Below are 25,243 nucleotides of genomic sequence, written 5' to 3' on the forward strand. Positions count from 1 at the left end.
AACTGAACAATGGTACCTTTTCTGGTGGTCTCTCCTCACTTGCTGTTTAAGAATTACTTCTGTCTTCCCTTCCTCAGCACCTTTCTGGGTGCTTCCTCAAAATTATTTGGCATGTGCCTTAGAAATACTAAACTAATAAAATCCAATGCAAAACTAATTTTGAGCCTTTTGCTTGAAATGCCCTCTTGTCTCCATGTAACTTCCTCATGACTCAAGACCAGACTCAAACATGACCTCCTCCATGAAGTTTCTCCAACTCTTTTAATGATATTTCCCAACCACTACCTTGGACAGTAATTGTTTTGCCTGTCTGTAAACATGGCCACAAACAAGTTCTCCTATCCTTGTGCACATATGTCGCTCCTCCAACCAGAAGGTGCAATCTATTTTTCCTCCTCTTGAATCCAGGCTAGTCTTGTAACCTACTGACTACCATAATACAGAGGACATGACAGCACCAATTTCAGGTCTAGGCTTCAGGAGGCCTGGCAGCTTCTGTCTTTGCTTGTTTGGAGCCCTGAGACACTGTCCTGCTAGAAAGGGGGACACAAGAAAAGACAGTGACAGAGGAGAAGATGGAGGGAGACTGAGAGGGAAAAATACCCTGAATGAGAGACTACGAAGAAGGCCCCACAAACCCCCAGCTGTTCTAGTTATAGTTCAGCTGCCACGCCACAGAGTGAGGCCTCCGGGGGTACCAGCCATGCTGCCTCAGCCAACAGTCTGTGAAACAGAATCGAGCAGTCCCCATCAAGCTCTGCCCAGACTGCAGAACCGCGAGCAAATAAATGGCAGTTGCTGTTTGAAGCTTTGTTGTGGTGCTCTGTGGCAGTTGGTTGCCTCGTCTCCCTGAGGAGACTCCCATGATACCTTTAGGGCTCCGAGCACAGTATTCCTGCATGAAGTAGGCGCATGAATATTTGTTGAATAAATCAATCAGAAGGTAAATGAGAAGCTGAAGTACAATATTCAGATATAACTACTTTGGGATTTTATTTGGTTTTTGGATCGTCATATCAAATACAATGACTAATCAAATGCTGACGATATTGTCGAAAGTGTTACAGTACAGTACGTTGCCAATCATTATTTACTATATGATGTTGCTGTAATTACCTTTCAAGAACAGAATTCAAAATAAAATTGCCTCTTGAGCAAAAGTATTTTTAACGCAATGCTATTACACGAACTAAGAATCTGCTTACACATTTTAAGTTTTCAAAGTGTCATTTTTATCATACATTTTGTTATACAAGGAGTTATATTTTACTCTGTATATATGCATTCTCTTACCTTAATTAGATGTAGAAGAGTAACACAGCCCGCTACTATCATTGGCAGTTTCCCTCCTTTTACTTTTTAGATTTCTGATTTGTTTGCATAACTGAAAAATACTTTTATAAAAGTGCTATGTATCCATTGGGTTGTTCAGTATTGAGTACTGAGAATAACAATCCCATTCTCCTATCACCACATTGGAAAAGAGTAAGATTTTGCAAGTAATGTGTGTTTTGTCCATTTCTCCAATAACTGTTTTCATTTGCTATGGTGACATTCCACTAGACTGTCTTGGAATGGCTCATGCTTTACCTCAGCTCCTAACCATGAGAATTTTCAGTTAAAATTTCCCAAACATTATAGAAAACTTAAGTAAACTCTACTTAATTTTCTTAACCATTAAAATACATTGAAATAGCCAGGCCTTTGATAATATCTTTTGAGGGAAGGAGAACACCATGTCTGTGGATGCTGTGGGTTTGAGAGAGGCCAGTAAAAAAAATACCAGGGCGAGAAAGTGGACAAACAGGGCCAGAGAGACCTCAGGGGCTCTTAGCGATCGAGGCCTGGGGATCAGGAGGGAGGTACTCTAGTTTCCTTTCTGGCATGCCCCCATGTTCTTCCTGACACCGTTATGAGCCAGGGACTGACAGTTGTCATGAATTTAATACTGGGATCAAACAGGCAGAAAGATTCAATAATGGTAATATGCACATTCCTAAGGGTGCAAAACCACATTACATTTATGATTATGATTTCAGACTATGTTAAAAAAAACTGCAAAAAAAAAAGTGACTATTCTATACTGCAAAACTACAAAAATGTAAGTATATGATGAACTTTTACTATAGAAACCCAATCCCAAATCCCCACCTCCGCACCCCACCCCCAATAAACTTTAGGGTAGGATAGTGTTTGGTTCTTACTATTTGTTGGATTTTTCATTTCTCTCTTATGCACATAATGGCAGAAGAGGATTAACAAACGTTTGGAATATGTGTACATTTTAATAAGAAGAAACTGAAATGATAAAAGTGTTCCTGTTAAGAATGAGTACGACTCTTCAAATATAAAGCAGTTAAATATATTTTTATTTGGAAGCAAAATTAACTTTAAGATGCTCTCCATAAGAATATTAAGGAAAAATTTCTGATCATTATCACTGTTACCAGTTTCTTTTTGTGCACATTATAGTGATAAAAAGGACTTACCTTCACATCCCTGTGAATTATGTTATTATCATGACAATAGCGTAGAGCTTCCAGTATCTGTCTCATGTAGTGACTGTAGAAAAACAAAAGAAATCTAAAACTGTAACAACGTTTTATTTTTAAAACTTAATATAGAGTGTCCCTAGTTTGTAACTCCCACCTTCATATTCGCTGCCCACACTGTTCCATGGAGTAGACAAGACTGTTGGGACGTGAGGCTTAATAATGTAAAAAGTTGGCAGACCCATACATTTATAAGCTTTGTGAAGAAATTTAACTTGTTCTATAGTTTCTAAGATAACCAAGCCAAAAGAATTTCACACCGTTCATAGATAACATAGCTCTGCAAACTAAAAATTCAAGCTGAAAACATGGTGGGGAGAAAAAGCAAGTCTCCAACGCTCAGTTAATTGTACTTAGTTACAGTGGATTGCTATTAAGTGAACAGTGCTCAGAGGTACACCTCGGATTCTGACTGAAGGGGTGGGAGCCTTTTATCTGCCAGCAGAGGCTGGCTCTCTGCCTTATTTCCATTTAGCTCTAAGGACAAACAAGAGGAAAGAACCTCCTTATGCGTGCGATTTCTTTTTGCAACAAAATCAAGTTTTAGCTGGGGCCATCTTTTAATAAAGCAGAGCTGTTTAGGGCGGAAATCCTAGGAAGTCAGACACCTCAGATGCATCGCGTGGCCAGCAGGGGTCTGCAGAGGCTCCCCGCGAGGTCCAGGTGAAAAACACAGGAGGAGTTAGCATTTTAAAGAACAGGCCTTAAACAATGCTTAACAGGGTCAACTAGCCACAGGATGTAACCAGAGTAGAGCATTTTTCAGTATTACTTCAGAGCTTACTCTGAGTCCACCCTCCACTAATTTTCCAGTTGTTTTTCTGTAATCCTGCTATTTCTCTCTTTGATCATCTCTTTCTCTGTATTCTACTCCCCTCTTTCTCTTTTTTCCTATTATTCATCTTCCTTTTTCATTTTTCCCTTTTCCTTCTCAGCCAACCATGACAGAAATGCAATATACCCAACATTATTTGTACTTATTGAATTTTGCTTTCTTTCCAGATCTTATATTCCTCACACTTTAAAATAAAAACTAAATAATTTAATAGTACTTATAAATGCCCTTGTGTGTATCCTTGTGACTCAAAAAAATTTTTTTTTCTCTACTCCTGCTATACAATTAAAAGGCATTTCTATCAACTTCCCTCTTGGATATGCTACTATCAAACTCACATAAATGTCCTTCTCATTGGCATATGCATCATTTCGTGTACTACAACCGATCAAAAGTTTCCATTTTTTAAATGAAAGGTAGGAAAAGAACCCCCAGACTTCATTCCTACACTTACTGTCTCCTCACAAGTGGGCTCTAGGCAGAGAACTTGGCTCATGCAGTCCTTAGTTGTGATGCCAATTTTTCTTACTTTGCAAATGCACACAAAGGGGTTGTGGTCATATACTCTTGGCCTGGTCCCGTGCAGCCTAGAATTAAGTTTCTGTTTAAGTTAGGGGTTCTTAGCTTGGTCCTTTCCTGCTTCAAATCAGGCTGTGAAGGATATGTGTGTGACCCTCTGTAATGGCAGACAACAAATATGAAAGCACTTTGTAAACTCTAAACCATGCTACAAAGGGTAAAGTCATTATTATTACAATATTACTAAGTTTAGTCAAAGGTTTAGGAACAGCCTATTTGTGCATCTCGATGTGAACATGAGAACAGTGGGTAAGTTTAAATCAGGTAATGTGGACATAGCTTATACCTATAGTATGGACTACTTTGGATACATAGTATTAAGATAGCCACTTATATATCTGTAGTCTAAAGAAAATTCCTATTTCAAAGCGTCATTAAAAAGAAAATCTCAATGAACGAGCATTTTTTTTTTTTCCAGAAAGCAGCTTTATTCATGCCGGCATGGGCTCAGGGGGCTAAGATCTCAAAAAGGCTTAGCCCTGAGTGTAGAGGGGTATAGGCTTCGATGCAATTTCTTTGCATCGACTTCTTTTGTGTGTGTGTGTGTGTGTGTGTGTGTGTGTGTGTGTGTGGTTTTAATATATGAAATTTATTGTCAAATTGGTTTCCATACAACACCCAGTGCTCATCCCAAAAGGTGCCCTCCTCAATACCCATCACCCACCCTCCCCTCCCTCCCACCCCCCATCAACCCTGAACGAGCATTTTTAATCTAATTATCAGAGTGCTCAATTATTTGACCCAAATATACATACATATCAGAATCTCTGGAGTGTGTTGGGGGAAGATACATTTTTTTTTTCTCCCCAGATAGCACAGCTTAAAGTGATCTTTCTCTACCCTCCCAGTCAGGACCCTGGGGGGCTGTGCACGTGAATAGTGTGCAAGCAAAACAGAAAAGCAAAATCCACCCACATGTTCTAGAACTACTGACTAAATTTTAATTAGAAAGCTTCATTTTCATGAATCATCAGGGTGGCCTATACTTTCAGAAAAATGTTGCAATAGAGAAGTTTGCCTCTGTCTCCTGTACGGATCAGGAATGAGGACAATTCAGTGGAAGCAAAGAACTGGCCAGCAATCCACTCACTTCCTTTGGTGAGTGATGAAATTGGTGAAAGAAAAGAGGGGAGGAGACTCTAGGTACAGAGATTATCACTCTTGCTAGTCAGAAGACACCTTATCTCTGAAATGCTCTTAACAGAATGTCCCTGGCTAAGGATTACCTATGGGAAACAGAATCCAGGATCTTTGAGGCATGGCTGGCTTCCTGGAGGATGTCACTGAAGCTATACAACTCCCTGGGGCATACAATGGAGCCATCTCATAACTGCAATTCTCCCTTGTGTATGGGATCCCACATGTAGACACCCCATCTACTCTGGGAAATTGCCCTTGAAAACCCAGACCTCTCTGGTTCAGTTGAGCCTTTTGATCGCCTGTATCATTGTAATTATTTAGTAAAGCTTGGTACTAGAGAAGACTGCTCTGATTTGTAAGAGTTTGATTTGATCATCTGATTTTGTATGTTAGTGCACTCGACAACTCATCACCCCTGAAGGAACAGAGGTAATCACTAATTGGGTTATAAGGACTGTATGCAGTTTTATTTTAGGCCATGCTTTGCTGCTTCTCTGGAAGCTCAGCCAATTGGAGAAAAACATTATCAATTTGATTACTTGGTGTCTCCGAGTCTTCCTACAGTTGTGGTCTCACTAGAATACTGATACAAGCTAAATTTCCCAACAATGAATCACAGAATCAGAGGAGGAGGGGAAGTTCAAAGTCAACTGGTTGAATGTTCTACAACCAAAGGAAGGCTCTACGTGCCCTTGTTATGTGGTCATGATCGTCTGCAAAATGGGACATACCTAATACTACTTTCTGAGGATGGCCCTCCCTGCCTTTTGTCATTTTTAGGAAGAATCCTTAATAAATTGTACCAAATCTCTCTCTGCAATGTCACCTACTGGTTCCAATACTACTCCTTACTGGTTCATTCTGGAAAGTTCCTTCCATAAAAAAAAATATATACCATTTTAACAGAAAATATAGGTAGATTTTAAAATCAACAGGCTTTCATCTTAATGTATGGAAGCATCTACCTTTCCTATAAACCTTGAGATTGGGAAAGATCCCCCAAGTAATCTCACTGTATGGCATCACCTCTACATATTACTATTCTCCTTACGCTGACACCCAGGCCAGTGGCACAGACAGGCTCAAAGTTAAGGAAAAGCAATATGGATGAGTGGGGAACAGGATAAAAGTGGTACTGTTTTAATATCAACCCTGACAGCATATGTGCCAGGTACCTGTGAGAAGTAAGGGAGATGATTCATTTTAAGAAATACCAAATAAACGCTGTGCTGTCTAATTAATAGGTTTATGACCTGTTGGAAATATGTATGAACCACCCCCCACCAACAATGGAGCCCCCAACCCTTAGACACTTCACTTCCTGGTTCTTGTTCCCCTCTCCTTTTTGCGGGCTTATTTTTGCAGGCTTTGCAATGAGCATGCACCAAAGAACAAAGGGAGAAGGGAATGAAACCTCTGTGTCACCTCAGGGAATGTACATTTGTTCCAGTCAGACTACTTTTTATATGGGCATAGGAGACTTCCGGGTAAGGCTGTAACCTCTGTAGTACTCAGCCAATGAGAAATCAGGGGAGGGACTTGCACACTAGGAGATAAATTGTCTGCTGTGATTGTCCCCGGTGTGCCTGTCCATCAGACACCCGCTCTTGCAAGAATGTTGATTAAAGCCTCGTTTCACAGTGCTCCTAGGTGCCTCTCTGCGTCCCTCCTTTGACTGGGTCAGTGGGCTTATTTCTCACAGTACTCCAGTGTGGTCCAAAAGGAAAAAAGTCATCTCCCTTCATCAAGCTTCACTGTTTTATAAAAATCCATGTTCAGAATTTTTAGTTTTCCCTATTTGATGCTGCTGTTGAAAGAGATCAATTTGGGAGGGTACAAAAGGCAGGTTGCCTCAAATTCTTGAAGAAGTAAATATAAACAACAAGATGCAAGGGTCTGAGAGTTTCATTCAGTTGGATGTTAAGAGTTTCATTCAGTTGGCTGTATGTTAAGAAAAATCAAGATGGCATTGACTATTTTGGTATTAAAGAATGCTTTTTAATTCTGAAGCACAATACAGAATAAAAAATTTTAATTGTGGTAAGAACTCAAAACTAATAGGAAAATGAGATTTACCCCTTCCCCTTCCCCCACCGCCCTGTAGAATGTGCTTTAGCGAGCACGGCACAGAAAAAAAGAGGATACCCAACCTCAGTTCTACCATGAATACATCAGGAGTTCAAAGAAGTCATTACAATTACTGTATATAAACTTTCATATGCTGCTTCTCCCTAGCTCCAGCAGCACACAACAGCAGCTACCTCACTTGAGTATATTCTTCATCTTGTGCTATAGCTATGGCTGCTCTGTCTCCTGAGACTGGGGCCCTTGCTCCCTAGCCAGGAAGAGGCAGGGCACTGAATCTGAAGCCACTCTGAGCTGAGAGTTGTATTAGATAGTCCCTAAGCTATTGCTACCTGTATCTGTCCAAGATGTCATGGTTATATAAAGGATGATAAGAGGAAGTTATAATCATTTAATGGTAACTGTTTCTCAGATGGTAGAAAGTTTTAATAAATCCTAACTGGTTTGTGGGTTTGAATCCTTCAATATATTATGGCTGGTGACTGAAGAGACCCCATGTATTAAAAAGGCAACCCACTGAAGTGGGTATTTATGATATGATTGAATGACACCAAAGCAGAAAGCTATATTGCTCCAAATCTATAAGCAAGTGGCCCAGTGCATGGTTCCTGTGATTTTTCAACTTTACTCCTTATTTTGACTCATTAGTCCTGTACAACAACTTGACTTAGAACAATGGCCATCATTTGCTTGGGAGATCACACACTGGCCTGAAGCAAATATATTTGGCAGGAAGACTGTGCTATTATTTCTATTCCTTCCACTATTCTGTGCATTTCATCAGATTAACTGGTCACATAATAATGTGCTATCACTAAAAGGCAAAGTGAAGAACTAAGAAGGCTCAGCTGCCCAAAACAATGATCACACATAACCCCCACCCCCCCAAAGCTGATTTTTCATAGTTCTTGAGCTACCAAATCCCTTCTTGAATAAAAGTCATCTCAAATGGGAAAGGCAACAGTACCATGTTAAGCTATAGACTCATGTTAAGAAATTCGTTGTTCAGTATTTGGCATTTCCAGTCACTATTCGGCTCCACTACTGCACACTAGAACAGACATGTTCCTTGTAGGAAAGAGTGGCAGTCTCCTCCTCATCAGTTCAAAAAGCAGGTCACTTCATGTGATTTCTCTGTCATTTCCTTCTTTTATTTCCCCTGTGACCTCTGAGTCAATACAAGTTACATACCTGGCTACAGCTTCACTGTATACAAAACCAGCGTCAGCTCGCTTTACGATTTCAAAACACAGATCTGCGCCATCCATACTGTAGAGAAATGTGAGGAAAAAAAATATGTAAGAGGAAATCCCAGGAAGAAAACACTGAAAATGAATATATTGTAACTAAGTCATTAGTTGGCTTACAGCTAACGATTCTAATAAGTTGTTTAAATCTCCTTTCTTTCAAGGAAACATATATAAATTATAAAGGAATATGATAACCATCTTAACACTGAAAATCTACATGGAAAGAAGTACAAAGAACAAGCAAACGGTAGCATCAAATAACACAAGGTGTAGAAAATGGACCATAAATTTCCTTTAAGTTATCACAACAAGAAGCCTCAGAAAAGGGCAATGCTGGTGGCTATGGACATATTTTTGAGTCAAGTTCCAAAATTATCTGTACTTAGTCATGTCACGTAATATTTTAAGAATCCAACAAGGATTCTAAAATATTTAGCTATAGTTATCACCACTAAATGGGCATTCAAACTATATACTGTAGAAGGAAAACCGTAGCTAATTCATAATTTCTTTTTGTTCATACTCCATTACCAAAGTCAATCCCTACAAACATATTCTAACACACTGATGTGTTGGTGATGGGATGTCACTCTTTTGCCCCAAACTTAAAATACTTCTTCTTTATTTCTCAGATCAGTAAGGTCTCTTGTTGTGTCAGCCACACCTCACTCTTCTACCTGTCCTATCTGATGGCTCCTGAAGTATACCTCACTCTCGAGGCAGGCTAGTCTTAATTACTATTCCCCGAACATACAGTCTTCTTTCTTTTCTTGTCACATGCTTCTGAATACATTGCTCTTCATATTCAAAACCTGCTGTAATCCAAGGCCCCATTCCAATCACACCTTTCCCAGAAAGCCCCCTAAGTGAATTACCAACCACATCAAGGCTTTCATTTGCTTAAATTCTATAACAACCCTATATGCCCATATCCTAACAGCACTTAACACATGTTTAGCATTTACATACATATACAGGACACTTTTGCCAGATTGTATCTGGTAATGAAATTATCCAAATATCAATAGCTGACATTTTCATAATGCTTCAAGGCATATGAAGTGTTTTCAAAACCAGTATTTCATTCATTCACGTATTCAAGTAGCTGAGACTCCAGTGTATTACACTGAGGAAACAGGTTTCTAGAAGGGAAACTAAAGAAACTATTCATTACTATTACTAATAATTACTAAGTAGGTATTAATAATAATGAATTATCAATACTCATATTACAATTCACCAAGCATCATGGGAAACACTCCTTGTTATATCTCCATTCTTACAATCACCCCACGAGGTCAGCACCCTTCTCATTCTCAAATAATTTGTATGAGTAGACAAGTAGGTTACAGGGACAGGATTCAAATCTGTGTCTATATTCACTGCTCTTCCCATTACCTACAGCTACACCTGCTGGGTGTGCAAGGAAGAAATGCACATATTCAAGCTCAACAGTTCAACAAGATGTATAAAGCCCTAAAGAACAAGTATGTTGTTTTGTTTTGTTTTTGAGACAGAAACAGAGCATGAGCAGGGGAGGAGCAGAGAGAGAGGGAGACACAGAATCCAAAGCAGGCTCCAGGCTCTGAGCTATCAGATGCTGGGCTCGTGACAGCTCAGAGCCCGATGTGGGGCTCAAACTCATGGACTGCGAGATCATAACGTGAGCTGAAGTCGGACGCTTAACTGCCTAAGCCACCCAGGAGCCCCAAGAACAAGTATGTTTTATACTTTCAACATACTCCCACCCAATACCCAGCAGAAGACTGAGCACACAGTAAATATTTAATGAATAATTTTGACCATATGATCTAAATCTTGGTGTGGTTTTAAGAAAATTTTTTTTAATGTTTATTTATTATTGAGAGACAGGGACAGAGCATGAGCATGGGAGGAGCAGAGAAGGGGAAGACATTAGAATCTGAATCAGGCTCCAGGCTCTGAGGTGTTAGCACAGAGCCTGACGTGGGGCTCGAACTCACACACCACGAGATCATGACCTGAGCAGAAGTCAGACGTTAACCAACTGAACCATCCAGGCGCCCCTTGGTGTGGTTTTGTATAAATGAATATACTTTCACATTTATACAAGGGTTTACAACATTTGCCTAGTTTCCAGTTCACAGCTGATGAACATTTTCCAATGTCAAATAGAATTCTTCTGCACAAAATAATCTTTGTGATGGTGTAGTCTGCTCTGAAGTATGGTAGTGACCATTTTCCACCATTGGAAATAAAGCCCAAATGAACATGGTCACATGTTTGAACAGTCATGATATTCTGCTAGAGTAAAAGTCTTATAAGGAGAGTTGCACTTGTCCTAGGGGTCGGGGGGCATATACAATAAAGCTGTTGATATACTCCTGGAAAAAAATTTAACATGCTATACTGCCCTCACTAATCATGAAAGTGTCCTTTCCTCTACTTTGCCCCCACTAGGCTGACTATTCCTTTTTGATCTTTGCCAGTCAGATAGGAGGGAAAAAAGTAAGTCATGATTGCTTTAATTTGCATTTCCTTGATTACAAGAGAGGCTGAATATTTTTCATTTCTTTGTATTGTGGGGAGGAAAAAAAATACTATTTCTAAATGGGCTGCAATTTAAGCTGGTTGCTTGATCTAGGAGAACTAAGGCACCCCTCCCAGTGAATGAATTGCAGTTTTGTTTAGGCGGTTTCCTGTTTAATTGTGAGATGTGAGGATGAGCACTATTCAGCTCACATGAGAGAGGCAAAGGAGAGCTAAATTGATCGCATCGCCAAGAAATAAGAATCTGGAAGCTTTCCTGAGAGCTGGAGGAAGACTTTTTTGGAGGGACCTGGAAGAGGGAAAACAGCAGTCTGAGAAGTAGAAGAAGGTAGTCAAGTGGTGAGAGGACAATGCCTAACAAGGGAACCAGTCAGTGAAAAAAAAAAACCTGGAAATTACCAGCATGGATCGACACGTTTTTTGGGTGTTATATCTGAAATACTAGTATTTGAAATGACAGTCTCTACACATGCACATACACAGGTTATTTTCAGGTTTCTAGGCTTTTCCACTGACCTGTCTCTTCTTGTATCTGGTACCACACCATTTTTAATACTGTAATAGTGTTTTTCAATATTTTATCTTGTATTTTTTAAGTAAGCTCTACAGCCAACATAGGGCTTAAACTCATGAGATCAAGAGTTGTACACTCTACTGACTGAGGCAGCCAGGCGGCCCTCTAATAGTGTATTTTAATATTTGGAAAAATAAGTCATTTCATTATTATTCTTCGCTAATATTTTCTTATGAATTTTTTCTTCCAGCTGAACTTTAAAAACGAGTTCATCAAATGTTAAAAATTTTTTAATATTTTGCCTGAGATAGTTTTATATTTATAGATGAACTTGTAGAAATTAACATTTTTCTCATATTCTCATCTATGAGCATGATATGTTCTCTATTTCTTTTCATGTCTCTAAGTCACAGTTTTAAGGTTTTCTTCATATTGGTTCCAAATATTGATTATCGGGGTTTTTTGCCCTAGGATACTTTTAGTCACTCTTATAAATGAGATCTTCTGGGCATTGTACATTTTTTATGACGATGGTTCATAACCTGGGGTAACAAACAAACTCACCTGTGTAACTTTAAATATGCATGCATGTTCCTTCAGGAGCTAGTCTGAAAGTCAGTCATCGCTGTGAAAGTAATCTTCTATTATTAAAGCTGTTTGATTAGTTATTTGTAACACTGATATTAGAGTAAAAGGCAATTCATTAATTTTAAATTTTGATATATGGAAAAATGAAAAATACTATTTATGCAAATTTTATTCATCACTGAAATTTAATATATATATATTCATAATACAATCCTGATATAACAACTTTGAAAAGTTTGATGTCTCAAATCTTTGATCATCTTTATTTGATAATACTTCTAAAAACAAGTGCAAGGCTTTTTTCATTGTTTTTCTCTTGCTTCCCACCTTAGGGTGTTTCTGGGGCTACTAAGGAGCTTCAAAAAAGCATGTTCTAAACTTCCCTGTTTGGTTCCATTCCAAGGGAGTAAAATAAGAGGGAGAAGAAACCCTGCTTTAGAAAGTATGGGGAATGCTTCTATCCTACATGCCGAGAAAAACCATGGGAGCTTTACGTTGACTTGTGAAAGCAGTGGGATCATGAATGATCTTAGCTGTTCCTTTCATCTGTCTGAATTTTAAAAATTTTACAATAAATGTAAATTACTTACATAATTCAAAAAATCCAAAACAAATATGCCAAACAAAATAGATGACACGTCTAGAGGCACAATGTATGGCTGACCATATGTTGAAGGGATCAGAATAAGCCACCTTGGCATAGGATTATTTTGAGCTGAAGGCAATTGAAAAACACCAGACACAGGAAGAACTCTCTGATCTTGTCCATTCTGCCTGAAAATGGAGGTTTAAATTTCCCTTTGTAAAGGCGTTCCCCTCTCATGTACTAGGAAGAGAACTACTCCTACCTGCATAACAAACCTTACTAAACAACTCTTACTTACCACACATTTCCTGGTCGCCTTGCCACCACTTACCCGAGACCCCCAAACTCCCCCCTCTTCCTTTTTCTAGTCTCTTCAGACTGTATTACTCTTTGTTAAAATGGTATATAAGCATCTGGGTCTAACCACCTCTTTTGTGGTTTTCACTTTTTTCCTGTGAGGGTGTCCCCCGACCCCAATGGTCCTGCCATGTGCATATAAAATAATCTTTTTTGGGGTGCCTGGGTGGGTCAGATGATTAAGCGTCTGGCTTCAACTCAGGTCATGATCTCACAGTTCATGGGTTTGAGCTCCGCATCAGGCTCTGTGCTGACAGCTCAGAGCCTGGAGCCTGCTTCGGATTCTGTGTCTTCCTCTCTCTATGTCCTCCCCCACTCATGCTCTGTCTCTTAAAAATGAATAAATGTTAAAAAAAAATAATAAATATTTTTTCCTGTTAGTCTGCTGTTGGTCAGTTTAATTCAGACCCAGTCATTTAACCTAAGAGGGTAGAGAAAAGGTTTTTTCCTTCTCTACAGTGTATTCTGTAAAAGCAGAAAAAGAGGGGGCTTGTAGGAGACTCGCAGCTGACTGTAGGAAGAAGTGCTTCTCAAATTAACTGTGGTGAAGGAGCAGTTTCCACCCCCCCAGGTATATTATGAATCGTTATTTTTATAAAACACAAAATCACGTGCTATGATTTCACAGCAATGTCAGATTGCTCCAACAGTTTCTAAATGCTTACTCTCAATTTCTGTACTTACTTCATCACAGACTGATAACAGTTCATCACAGACTGATAACAGTTGGTAGATTGGAACTCATTTGCAAACTATTCTTTGAGGAACACTGTACAGGTCAGACCAAATCTGAATCTCTCTAACTACCATTTCCTCTGAAGGTGAGAAAAACAACTACAGAACTGGATGAAACAAAAACAAAAAAAATTTTTTAAAGCTTAAACAGTATAATGAGTGAAACACTACCTAGTGAGGATGGGGAAAGGTTTTGAGCTCAAAGAGGTGAGCGAGAGATGTTTCTGCCCTAGGGGTAGGCAGCACCCCATGAGAAGGAGGCAGCCCTGGAAGGGGCAGGGTGCATATGTGGGGAACTCTGAAGAATGGGGGAGGTGGATATTGGACTAACAGGGCCCAACTGCTCTTCCACTTGGAGATCCAAGAGCAGAGACTGAGCTACCGCAGAAGAGCCTGCCAAAGGCTAGGGACCTGAGAAAACATTCCATACTCTGGGTTGGGGTGATAAAGAGTTGTATTTTGGAAAGTGGGTTAAGGAATATATTCTGATATGTCTTATTAGCATAGAGAAATTCCAATGCCTACCACGAAGACAAAACATCCACTTAAAAATTTCAGCAAGGATCAACAATTATAAAAAGTGACACCACAGATTTGAAAAAGCAAATAGAAACTTCAGAATGAAAAAAATCCAACACCAAAAGTCAGAACTTAAGCAGATTAGATAGCTGAAGAGGAAAAATTAGTGAACCAGAAGATGTAGTCAGACTGAAGTATGTAGAGACAAAACATGGAAAATATGAAAGTGAGTATGAGAAAGGGTTACAGGGAGAAGGTCGGTATATATTTTTATTGACATTTCAAAAGTGAAAAGAAAGGCGCCTGACTGGCTCAGTCAGTGAGTGACTCTTGATCCTTGGGCCGTGAGTTCAAGCCCAACGTTGGATGTAGAGATTATTAATAGATAAAAAGTGAAAAGAAAATAGAGCAGAAACAATACTGAAAATATAATGTCTGATAATTACCCAGATATGATTAAAGATCTCAACCCACTGATTTGAGAAGTCCAATAAACACCAAGGAATAAAGAAACCTATAGCTAGACACATATCTGTGAAAACTACAGGAAACCAAAGAAAAATAGAAAACCTGAAAAACCGTGCAAGAAAAGAACTGACGATTAGAGTAACAGCTGACTTCTCAATGGCAACAGTGGAAGCCAGAATACAGAATAGAGAGCAGTGGAAAGGGATCTTAAACTAGTTACCAACCTAAAATTCTCTTCTCACCAAAAAATCCCGTAAAGAATAAAGGTGAAAAAATGTCCTTCAGATTAGCAAAGAAACCAACAGAATTTGACAGCAGCATACCTATCCCTAAAGGAAATACACAAGAGTATTCCTTAGGGAGAAAAAAAACAAAGTGGAATGAAAACTCAGGGATGCAGTGAGACATGAAAACATAAAATGTGGTAAATATGTACAGTAATCTAAATGAACAATGATTAAATAAAAAACTATTTTCTCACTCTCTCTTTGAGACCATATGACACAATAACTCTTGAGAGATCAAGAGAGGAAGAGACAGTGACCTTAAAAAAAAACTAGACAACAATAACATGTCAGGAGGCGTACTGTAATTTCTAGGACAACGACTAAGTCCTCTAACTTTTTTGATGTCCGGGCCCTTTTCTACTTAAAGATGATTGGGAACCCCAAATGGATGATGTCTGTGTAGGTTTTGTCTATCGATATTTGCCGCATTAAAAATTAATGCCACCTGGATGGCTCAGCCAGTTGAGCATTGGGCTTTGGCTCAGGTCATGATCTCATGGTTCATGAGCTTGAGCCCCACATCAGGCTTTGTGCTGACAGCATGGAGCCTGCTTAGGATTCTCTGTCTCCCTCTCTCTCTGCCCCTCCTCCACTCATACTCATGAGCTCTCTCTCTCTCTCTCTCTCACACACACACACACATACACAAAAAAATAAACGTTAAAAATTTAAAAATTAAAATCCAGAAATGTAAAATTTAAAATTAAAATTTTTAAATTAAAAATTTAAAAATTAAAATCCAGAAATGTAAAAAAACATGTATTTTAAAATGACAATAGGGGCGCTTGGGTGGCTCAGTCAGTTAAGTGGCCGACTTCGGCTCAGTCATGATCTCACGGTCCGTAAGTTTGAGCCCCGCGTCGGGCTCTGTGCTGACAGCTCAGAGCCTGGAGCCTGTTTCAGATTCTGTGTCTCTCTGACCCTCCCTGTTCATGCTCTGTCTCTGTCTCAAAAATAAATAAATGTTAAAAAAAAAATTTTAAATGACAATAAACCCATTACATGTTAATAGGAATAATATTTTTCATGAAAAATAAGTATTCTAAAACAAAACAAATTTAGTGAAAAGAGTAGAACTGTTTGGTGTTTTGCAAATCGCTCTGATTTCTGGTTTAAGACAGCTAGCTGTTTCTCATATCTGCTTCTACATTCAATCTGTTGTAATATGTTATTTGGTTGAAAAAAATGAGGAAAATCTGGCCCCACAGAGATATATAATTGGAAGGAGGTATATCTTAACAGGCCTTGCAGATATTTGAGAATATTCTTCTTTGATACTGCACCCAAGACTCAAAAAGTGGTAGTTTCTTAAAGGTAAACTGCAATGTGGATTCTGAAACCGTATCAATGAACTTTGGGTACTGTGCTACATTGTAATCCATTGTCTATCTTGTTCTTTGAATAGATGTTTTACCTGTGCATGACTCTGTAACATCACACATTAGTCATCTGAAAAATACTAGTCCACAGAGATGTGCAGATTTTCTAAATACTGACACATTTGATTACACATTATCAAAAAAATCCCATTTATTCATACCCCCATTGATTACATTAGAAACATCCTTTAAGTCCTGGTAAGCTATTAAGTTTATGGTGGCAGATACAAGTTTTCCAAACTTGTTATTTTCACTTGGAAGTTTGAACTGCATCATTGGTGACAACTACTGTGAGTTGTTTTCCCTTGAAGCAGCAGGCTCACTTCGTTCATTTGTGATTAAATGTCTGTCACATACCCAAGTTTGAGGAAGCATGGTTTGTCTGTTAGTCATTCTCTCAACTAAAAATGATGTTATATATGCACAAAATGCTAGGTCAGCTTACAACTGATAACACTGCACAAGTGCTTTTCTGAGAGCCATCAAAATTCTAAGGTTTATAAGCACTAAGGGTATGTTTCCTAATCACGATATAGCTATGTTAGAAATAAAATTAACACAGCAAATGGGAAATCCTCAAATGCTTGCTTAGAAATTGAGAAAACCATGCTAAATAACCTATGAATCAGAAGAGGGGCACCTGGGTGGCTCAGTCAGTTGAGCGTCCAACTCCTGATCTCAACTCAGGTCATGATCTCACAATTTGTGGATCGAGCCCTGCACTGGTCTCTGTGCTGAGAGCACAGAGCCTGCTTTGGATTCTTTCTCTCTCCCTCTCTCTGCGCCCCCCCTCATGTGCATACTCACTCTCTCTCTCAAAATAAACAAACATTTAAAAACAAACACACAAATAGATATCTAACAATAGGAGAATTGTTAAATACATTGTGGTAAATCCACAGGGAAGAGTATCATGCTGCCATTAAAATGATGCTGTAGAAGTATATTTATTGATATAGAACGATGTTCACAATATATTAAGATGTATAAATATATATATGGGCACATATGTGTGTCTGCAGAGGCACAGAAATTTTTGGATATCAACACGCTGTTAAAGAGTGGGTGGGTATTTGAAATTTTTGTTTTCTTTTTACTTTTACTTAAAAAATGAACAGGTACTACCACTTTCATCAGACTAAACATAACTCTAAATGTTAAAAGAAAAATAAAACACAAAAATACCCCTTGAGAAATGGAGCTAAAACAGTATACACAAAGCAGCCTGTATCCATAAATTGTAAGTTTTTAAACTTCAAATTATTGAAACATAACAAATATTACAAATACTGATGTAAAATTTTACAAGAAAAACTAAAGTGACGTTCTATCAGGACAAAAATTTTAGAAGGACAGTAAATTAAATCCAACGAGGGTAGAAGGGAATAATAATGAACAGAAATTAATGAAGAAAAACACAACAGAGAGCAAGAAAAGCAAAAATATTTTCTTTAAAAAGATTAATAAAACTGAACTGGAAAATCCACCTCATTTGAAAACTGAACAATATGCTTTTATTATACAGATCTCAGGAGAAATCATCAGAAAATAAGGAAATATTTTAAGCTGAATAACAAAAATAACCACATCAAACTTGTACAATGCAGGTAAAGTAGTACTTACAGGGAAATTTACTGCTATAAATGCATATATGAGGAAAGAAGGGTGAAAATTTATGAACCCGTCATCCATCTGCATAAGCTATATAATGATCATCAAATTAAATTCAAGCAAGTTAGAAGGAAATAAGAACAAAAATTTATGAGATGGAAAACAAACATATTAGAGGGATTAGCAAAAGTTAAAAGTTGTTCCCTATGAAATGATGAATCTTTGGCAAGACTGGTTAAAAAAAAAAAGAGAGGACACATGTAGCAGCCAATATGAAGAATGAAAAAGGAGATACTTCATACCCTGCAGACAAGATGACACTGAACCTTTATGCCACAAATTTGAAAATCTATGAAATCGACCAATTTCCCAGAAAAATAAAATTCATCAAAGTGAACACAAAAATAATTAGAAAACCTGGATAATTCTTTACTCATTGACAGAATTAAATCAGTAATTAAAAACCTTCTGGCATAGAAAACTGTAGGCCTAGATGGCACTTCTGACAAATTCTAGGGAACATTTGGAAGAGAAAATGAATAAGTAGCAGAACAGTCTCCAATTCATTTTATGAAGCTAGCTTAACCTAGATACCAAAACCATTAAGGACAGCATGACAAAATTAAAGGACAGTCTCATTAATGAACATAGGTGCAAATAACCCAAACAAAGCATCAGCAAATCAAACCCAGCAATACATAAAAATTACATCAAGACCAAGTTGGATTTATCAGAGGAATACAAAATTGTTTTAACGTCTGGAACTCAATGACTAGAATTCTGAACACTGAGACAGACTAAAGAAGAAAAAATTAGGCTAATCTCAATAAATGCTAAAACGATTTAGTAAAATTATGTACTTAAACTTTAGGAAACTCTTAGATCAAGAACAAGATGAAAACATCCACTCCAAAACTTATATTCAACACTATTCTAGAGGCCCTAGTGAGGGCAAGATAAAGAAATAAAATCAGTAAGAATTGAAAAAGAAAAAACAAGTTGTCATTATTTACAGATGGTATAAAGTATATATATAGAACACGCAAAATAATCTAAGGTAAAATTATAATCAGCATTGAGCAAAATTATTCTCATAAATCAAAAGAAAATTTTTAAAAAATATTTTTTAAGAATGTAGAAATAAATCTAATAAAAAGATGTATAGGACCTGAAGGGAGAAAGGTATGATATTTATTTCTTTATTCTTAATTAAGTAGGCTCCATGTCCAACATGGGGCTTGAACTCACAACACTGAGATCAAGAGTTGCATGCTCTACCAAATGAGCCAGCCAGGCGCCCCAAAAGTAAGATACTTATTAAGAGAAATTAAACAACTAAAATAAATGAAGAGAAAATGATCTTTTTCACAGACTGGAAGACTTAATACTATAAACAGCCAATTTTTTAAAATGAAAGCAAAAATTCAATGGAATTCCAATCAAAATCCTAACAGGTTTTGTGGAAACTGTCAAGCAGAATCTAAAATGTATATGGCACTGTAAAAGGACAAGAAGATTCAAGATAATTTGGGAGAATAATAAGGTGGGAAGATTTGCTCTATTTGATTTCAAAATTTCAATAATATAAGGCTTATTACTTAAGCATGTATGCTATTGACAACAGGACAGAATATACCAGAGAGCCCAGAAACAGATGCATACATACATGGCTGGTTGATTTACGAGGAAGAGGGGACTACAGAGTTTTGGGCAAGGATACTCTCTTCATTTTTTTTTTTTTAATTTATTTTGAGAGAGAGAGAATCCCAAGCAGGGGGGAGGGGCAGGGAGAGAAAATCCCAAGCAGGCTCCATACTGTCAGCCCAGAGCCTGATGTGGGTCTTGAACTCATGAACTGTGAGACCATGACCTGAGCTCAAATCAAGAGTCGGACATTAACCGACTGAGCCACCCAGGCACCCCAAGGAGACTCTTCAAATAAGCGTGTGCTCACATGGACCAGGAGACATGTGCGTGAACATTCATGGCAGCATTGTTCACAATAGGCACCAAGTGTCAACGAACTCAAATGTCCATCAGAATGGGTAAAGCACTGGTATAGTCAAACAACAGAATACTACACAGCAATGAAAAGAAATTAACTACAGGCACACAGAGGAATTTGGCTGAATCCTAAAGATAAAACACTAAGCGAAAGAAGCAGACAAAGCAGTACACAAACAGTGTTTCTTTTACATATGGTTCAAAAACAGGGATAATCTTATTTTGTTGTAATAAATAAAGCTGGCATTTGCTGAGTACATACTATGTGACAGGCATTTTCTAAGTGATTTCCATGCATTAATTCATTTAATGGTTGCAAGAAGTCTCTGAGATACGTGTCATTACTACCCCTATTTTAATTAATAGAAAACTGAGGAACAGGAAAGGTTAAGTTTAACTTGCCCAAGAGATCACATAGCTAGTAACTGGAAGAACCATGATTCAAACTCAGGCAGTTTGACATTAGAATCCATGCACTGTCCCTGAAAAAAGGCTCAGGTTACAAAGAGGGAAACTTCAAATTTCTGTTCAAGGCTCTGAGTTATTAATGGAAAAGAAGGGATTACAGCTAAGTAGGTAAAGTCACAGTACAAGGGAGGGCTCTGTATAACAAATCCAGTTTCATGCCTGCTCCAGAATCACCCAGAGGGATCTTCAAAATGCACAGCCTCCATCCCCATTCTCTCTGATGATACATGTGTGAATGCTGCACTGTTGAGATGGTTTAAATGAATTCTCTAGATTTAATAAGTTTGCCAATAAATGTTTTAACCCTTGCCTATACAAATCAATCTCTATTGATTAGGAAAAAAACATTAATTATCCTTTATTTTCTTCTAATTCAGGGCTTTGCTTGTGCTACTGTCTTGATGTCTTCACAAATGTCCCATAACCACCACCTTTTCCCAACACTTTTGCTCTCTTTATGCCCCTGCCAGAAGTGGCCTCTTTCCACTTTTCTGCCTGTCTCCCACACTGACAGTGATGCCCTCTGTCAACTCTGTACAAGCCTGCATGTCTGCCCGCCTATTCCACCTCCCAACTGCTTCCTCCACTGATCTCTTAGGGACCTAAGGGTCTGTGCCTCTCTATGGTCATTTAGACCTACACTATCAGTATTTATTTATTTCATTGACAGGCACCTGTGTGGTCTGCCCACTTGGGACTATGAGCAACTTGAGGGCATAAACAGGTCTTTCATGGTCACCATAACATACCACATACTGATGAAGATGTATAAATATTTGTTGGTGGTAAATTCGTTTCTGAGAGAGGAGTCATGTACACATGACCTTTCTTTACCCTTCCCGTATTCTAAACTACTCCATTTTTGGGAAGGAGTTAGTTACAACAGTGCATATCAGAGTTTCAGAGGAAGGAATGGGTACATCTTTGAGGGATTCAGACAGTCTTCATGAAGCAAGCAGCCTCTGAGATGGGTCCCAAAGAGTAGGGGGAAGGGGAAGACGAGAAGCAGGGTAAGAGGGTGGGGACTACAAGGTAATTAGGAGAGAGGGCAGCCCCTCAGGGGTGCCTGGGTGGCTCAGTGGGTTAAGTGTCCAACTATTGATTTTTGGCTCAGGTCACGATCTCATGGTTTCTGAGATCGAGCCCTGTGTTGGGCTCTGTACTGACAGTACAGGACCTGCTTAGGATTCATTCATTCATTCATTCTCTCTCTCTCTCTCTCTCTCAAAATAAATAAATAAATAAGAAATGAGGGAAGCAGATCAAGGCATTTTTTTTTTCCTGACAAGCAAACAATAGTACAGCTTGGAAATGAGTCAACATGTTAGGTGGGTTTGGAATGAACTGTGGGAATATTTAAGGGACTATAATTTGAGCTGAGCTCTCCTCTCCCACCTATGCTGTAAACTGTACACAATCAACTTCCTTCAGTATGAACTTGGACAGGGACCAGAGAAGGTTCTTACAAAGCACTGTTAAGTATGTTATGTAAGTAGATGGAAAGCTTCATCTTTTTAATGGGGAAAGGAATGTTCACTGTAACCAGAATTACTTTGCAAAGCAAATGCTGATACATTGTGAAAGACATTAAAATGATTGAGCATATTCCCACATGCCTATGTACCAAATGTATTTCTTTTTGGTAACTGACCACTTCTGTCCTTGCCCATTTGTATATGAAGCTTAGTATCTTCCCTTCCATCGGGGTGAGCTCTCCTTATCTATGTTCAGAATAGAAGCTTTTTCTGTCAATATTCAAGCAAATTAATTTTCCATTTTTTTTCAATTTCAAATCTGTTGATGTTTTCCTTTATGAATCCCAGTCGTTTGAAGTTATAAAAGCTCTCCAAAGATCTGTTAAATAATTTTAGTTTTTGCTAGCTTTCCTACGATTTGATTTGTTTATATAAACTATTCTGTCTGTGGTTTTGTTTTTTGGAGAGGGAGTTGAATCTAAATCGACTTCTGAACTGCTAATTAGTTTTCTCAACACTATTTAAAAAATCCTTCTTTCCCTATTATATTGACTGCACATTAGCACGTGTCCTGCTGAAAAGACTCCTATTCAAGAGGAATGCCTGGTGCTGCCTGGCTGGCAAGCAGTGTTTCCTGTCCTGGGTCCTTCTAAGTGGATCGATGTGATGGCGAGTGTGGCTTGTGCTAGTTGTGTGGGTTGGAAAGTTTAGTAGTGCCTAAAAAGACGAATCCCACTGTGGGTGCTGCAGAGTAGGTAATGTCTGAAGGGGGTTTCTCTTGGCTCACTGAGGGAATGAATGTGCTGAGAAGGTCTTCAAAGCGAGAGTGACTAGACACAAGGAGACAGAGCAAAGGAAGGGAAAGGTTGCCAAGAGGGAAGGCAGAGCATTAATAAATCCTGCTACCTCACAACCTTGCTTGGGCCCAGCATGGTACAGATTTGAAAGCCGTTTTAGCCCACATGCCAAAGGTGGCCTCCCTTGGTTTAGGCCCAACCTGAACATTTGCAGGGCCTGAGGCAAGTGTACGAATGGAAGCCCATGGTCCCATACATCTAAATATTTACAAGTTATATGTCTAATTTACAGACTGCTAAATATGTTCTAACCTTCTTCCCTGACAAATACATCTTCGTAAGGACCTGGAAGGTTAGGTTCTATTAGGAATTCTTGGGTTCCTCAGAATTCATCACCAGAAAACCATGGCATCTTGGGGTATCTGGCCCTTGGTACGCTTTTTCCCCACTTCTAGCTCCATGTCTAATCTTACAGCTTTCTTAGGCCATGGCTGACATCCCAAGGTACAAGAGTTGCCAGTCCAAGCGCAGATTTTGCAAGCACTTTACAAGGCCACTGACTCCTCTTATAATAGTGTCATCTTCTGCCATTCCTCTACTGATTCTTGGGGTTTTTTTTTTTTAAGTTTATTTATTTTGAGAGAGCGTGCATGCACACAAACACATGGTAGGGACAGACAGAATCCCCAGCAGGCTCTATGCTGTCAGCACGGAGCCTGACGTGGGGCTCAATCTCATGGACCGTGAGATCATGATCTGAGCCGAAACCAAGAGTGTTGGACGCTTAACTGACTAAGCCACCCAGGCGCCCTGATTCTTGTTTCTTAATGTGGGGTCAGTTAAGGTTCTTAGTTACAAGAAACAGAAACCAACTGTGGCTGATTTAAGCAGAAAAGGAGTTTATTAATAGGACATTGGATTGCTCACAGAATGGTAGGGAGGCCTGTAAAACCAAGACTGTGCTGCACAGTCAGAAACCAAACCCTGAGCTGATCTGATGAAGGCACCACTGCAGCTGTTGTACAGCAGCTGCGGCAGCTTGACACGCTGTCCCCATTAAGGTTAAATGTCGGAAGCCAGCCCGAGCGCCACCACTACAACTATCCCAGTATTCATCCCTGCTGCCACCTGCGAAGTGCCACACGGTCCTTGTTTTTTGTCCCTAGTTATTACACCACGGGTGGCTGTGTCGGACTCATGAAACCTGTGTTATGTGCCCATATCTTACCTGCCAAGGAGAGCAAATTTCGGCATTATTAGCTTATACAGCAGAAGGTGGGCTTTGTCCACCCATCAAGATGGGTGATTCCCTCAACACCCTGCTATCTGAGGGCTCAGATATCAGACAGCCAAAAACAATGAGAAATGCCCCCTACGTAGGGGTTCTATTCACAAGTCTACCTTTAACTGCCCAGGGGACTTTGATCATTGTCACTTAACTTTCTGGGTTGAAAAGGACTCCTCAGTAAAATGATGGGATTTGCCTTGTCATTTCTAAGGTGTCTTGATAATACACAGAATTCTGATTCTTTGAAAAAAGACCGGCTTGAAAGAATCTATTTCTAAAATTAAAATGCAGTCTAAGATACTGTTTATTATTAAATTTTAGAAACAGTGTTGCTCTAATACCTCTCTAGATATCAAAGGTTGATTTGTCACCATTTCCAGGGCCCTAAATTTACCATCCTTTTCTTTTTGCCAGACATTTCTCCTATCCAGCTGCTCAAAAGACCAAGATCTCTTGACCCCTAATCAATATCGTTGGACAATGGTGCCTCCTAGTGGATGAAGAAACTCCACCTACAGGTGACAGCAAATGCTCCTAAAACAGGAGCACCACATCTCTGGATTGGTTGTTCATAGTAACATGTGTCCCTGTATGGTTTTCTGATATTCCCAGAAAAGGAAGGAAGGCAGTTGGGAGCAACAATCCCTGCTCTCTTTACTATGGAGGAACTTTAGTGTTAGCCCTCAGTGTTCTCACTAACCTTCACAGCTAAACACCCACCTCCCCAACCTCCAACATACATTCATTCATTCATGCATGCATTCATATTTTCTCTCTCTCCCTCTCTCTCACACACACACACACACACACACATACACACACACTTTCTCTTTCAGTTAAGGCTGTGAAGGAAAAAAAAAAAAAGGAGGGGAAGGGGCCTCCAGACGGAATCACAATGAATCACATCAGGGAATTTTACAACTGGAAGTTTAAAAGATTTGCTTTAGGCCAGTAACTAATGGTAGCTGGGACCAGAACTTCAGCTTCTTGATTTGTGGCTCTGTGTAACTCCATGTTTCCTGCTCACCTTTTTGAAGGAGGTGGTTATACTTTTCCTTTACCCTAACATGGACTTTTGTTGAGAGCATAGTGATATTCTATTACTTCAAGGGGCTTTTTTAGTTACTGTAAATCATCACGAGTGAAGGGAATCTCACTTGTGCTTTCTTTCCCAACTGACCAGGAGACAGGGTTTCA

General features: G+C 39.0%; 1 protein-coding gene across 2 annotated transcripts in view; it reads right to left on the reverse strand.

The window, feature by feature from the left end:
• The window catches only part of CASK (calcium/calmodulin dependent serine protein kinase), a 359,561-nt gene that overhangs the window by 181,318 nt on the left and 153,000 nt on the right, over positions 1-25,243 (reverse strand). For both annotated transcript variants that reach the window (XM_047076095.1, XM_047076096.1), the window contains exons 4-5: positions 8,383-8,460; positions 2,490-2,562 (exon numbers count right to left, since the gene is read on the reverse strand). In XM_047076095.1, the coding sequence (XP_046932051.1) occupies positions 2,490-2,562; positions 8,383-8,460 (151 nt within the window). The remainder of the gene's footprint in view (positions 1-2,489; positions 2,563-8,382; positions 8,461-25,243) is intronic.

Source organism: Lynx rufus, unplaced genomic scaffold, assembly GCF_022079265.1.
Source record: "Lynx rufus isolate CCGP_SWC_20201006 ecotype Redwood Valley unplaced genomic scaffold, mLynRuf1.p SCAF_14, whole genome shotgun sequence".
NCBI lineage: Eukaryota > Metazoa > Chordata > Mammalia > Carnivora > Felidae > Lynx > Lynx rufus.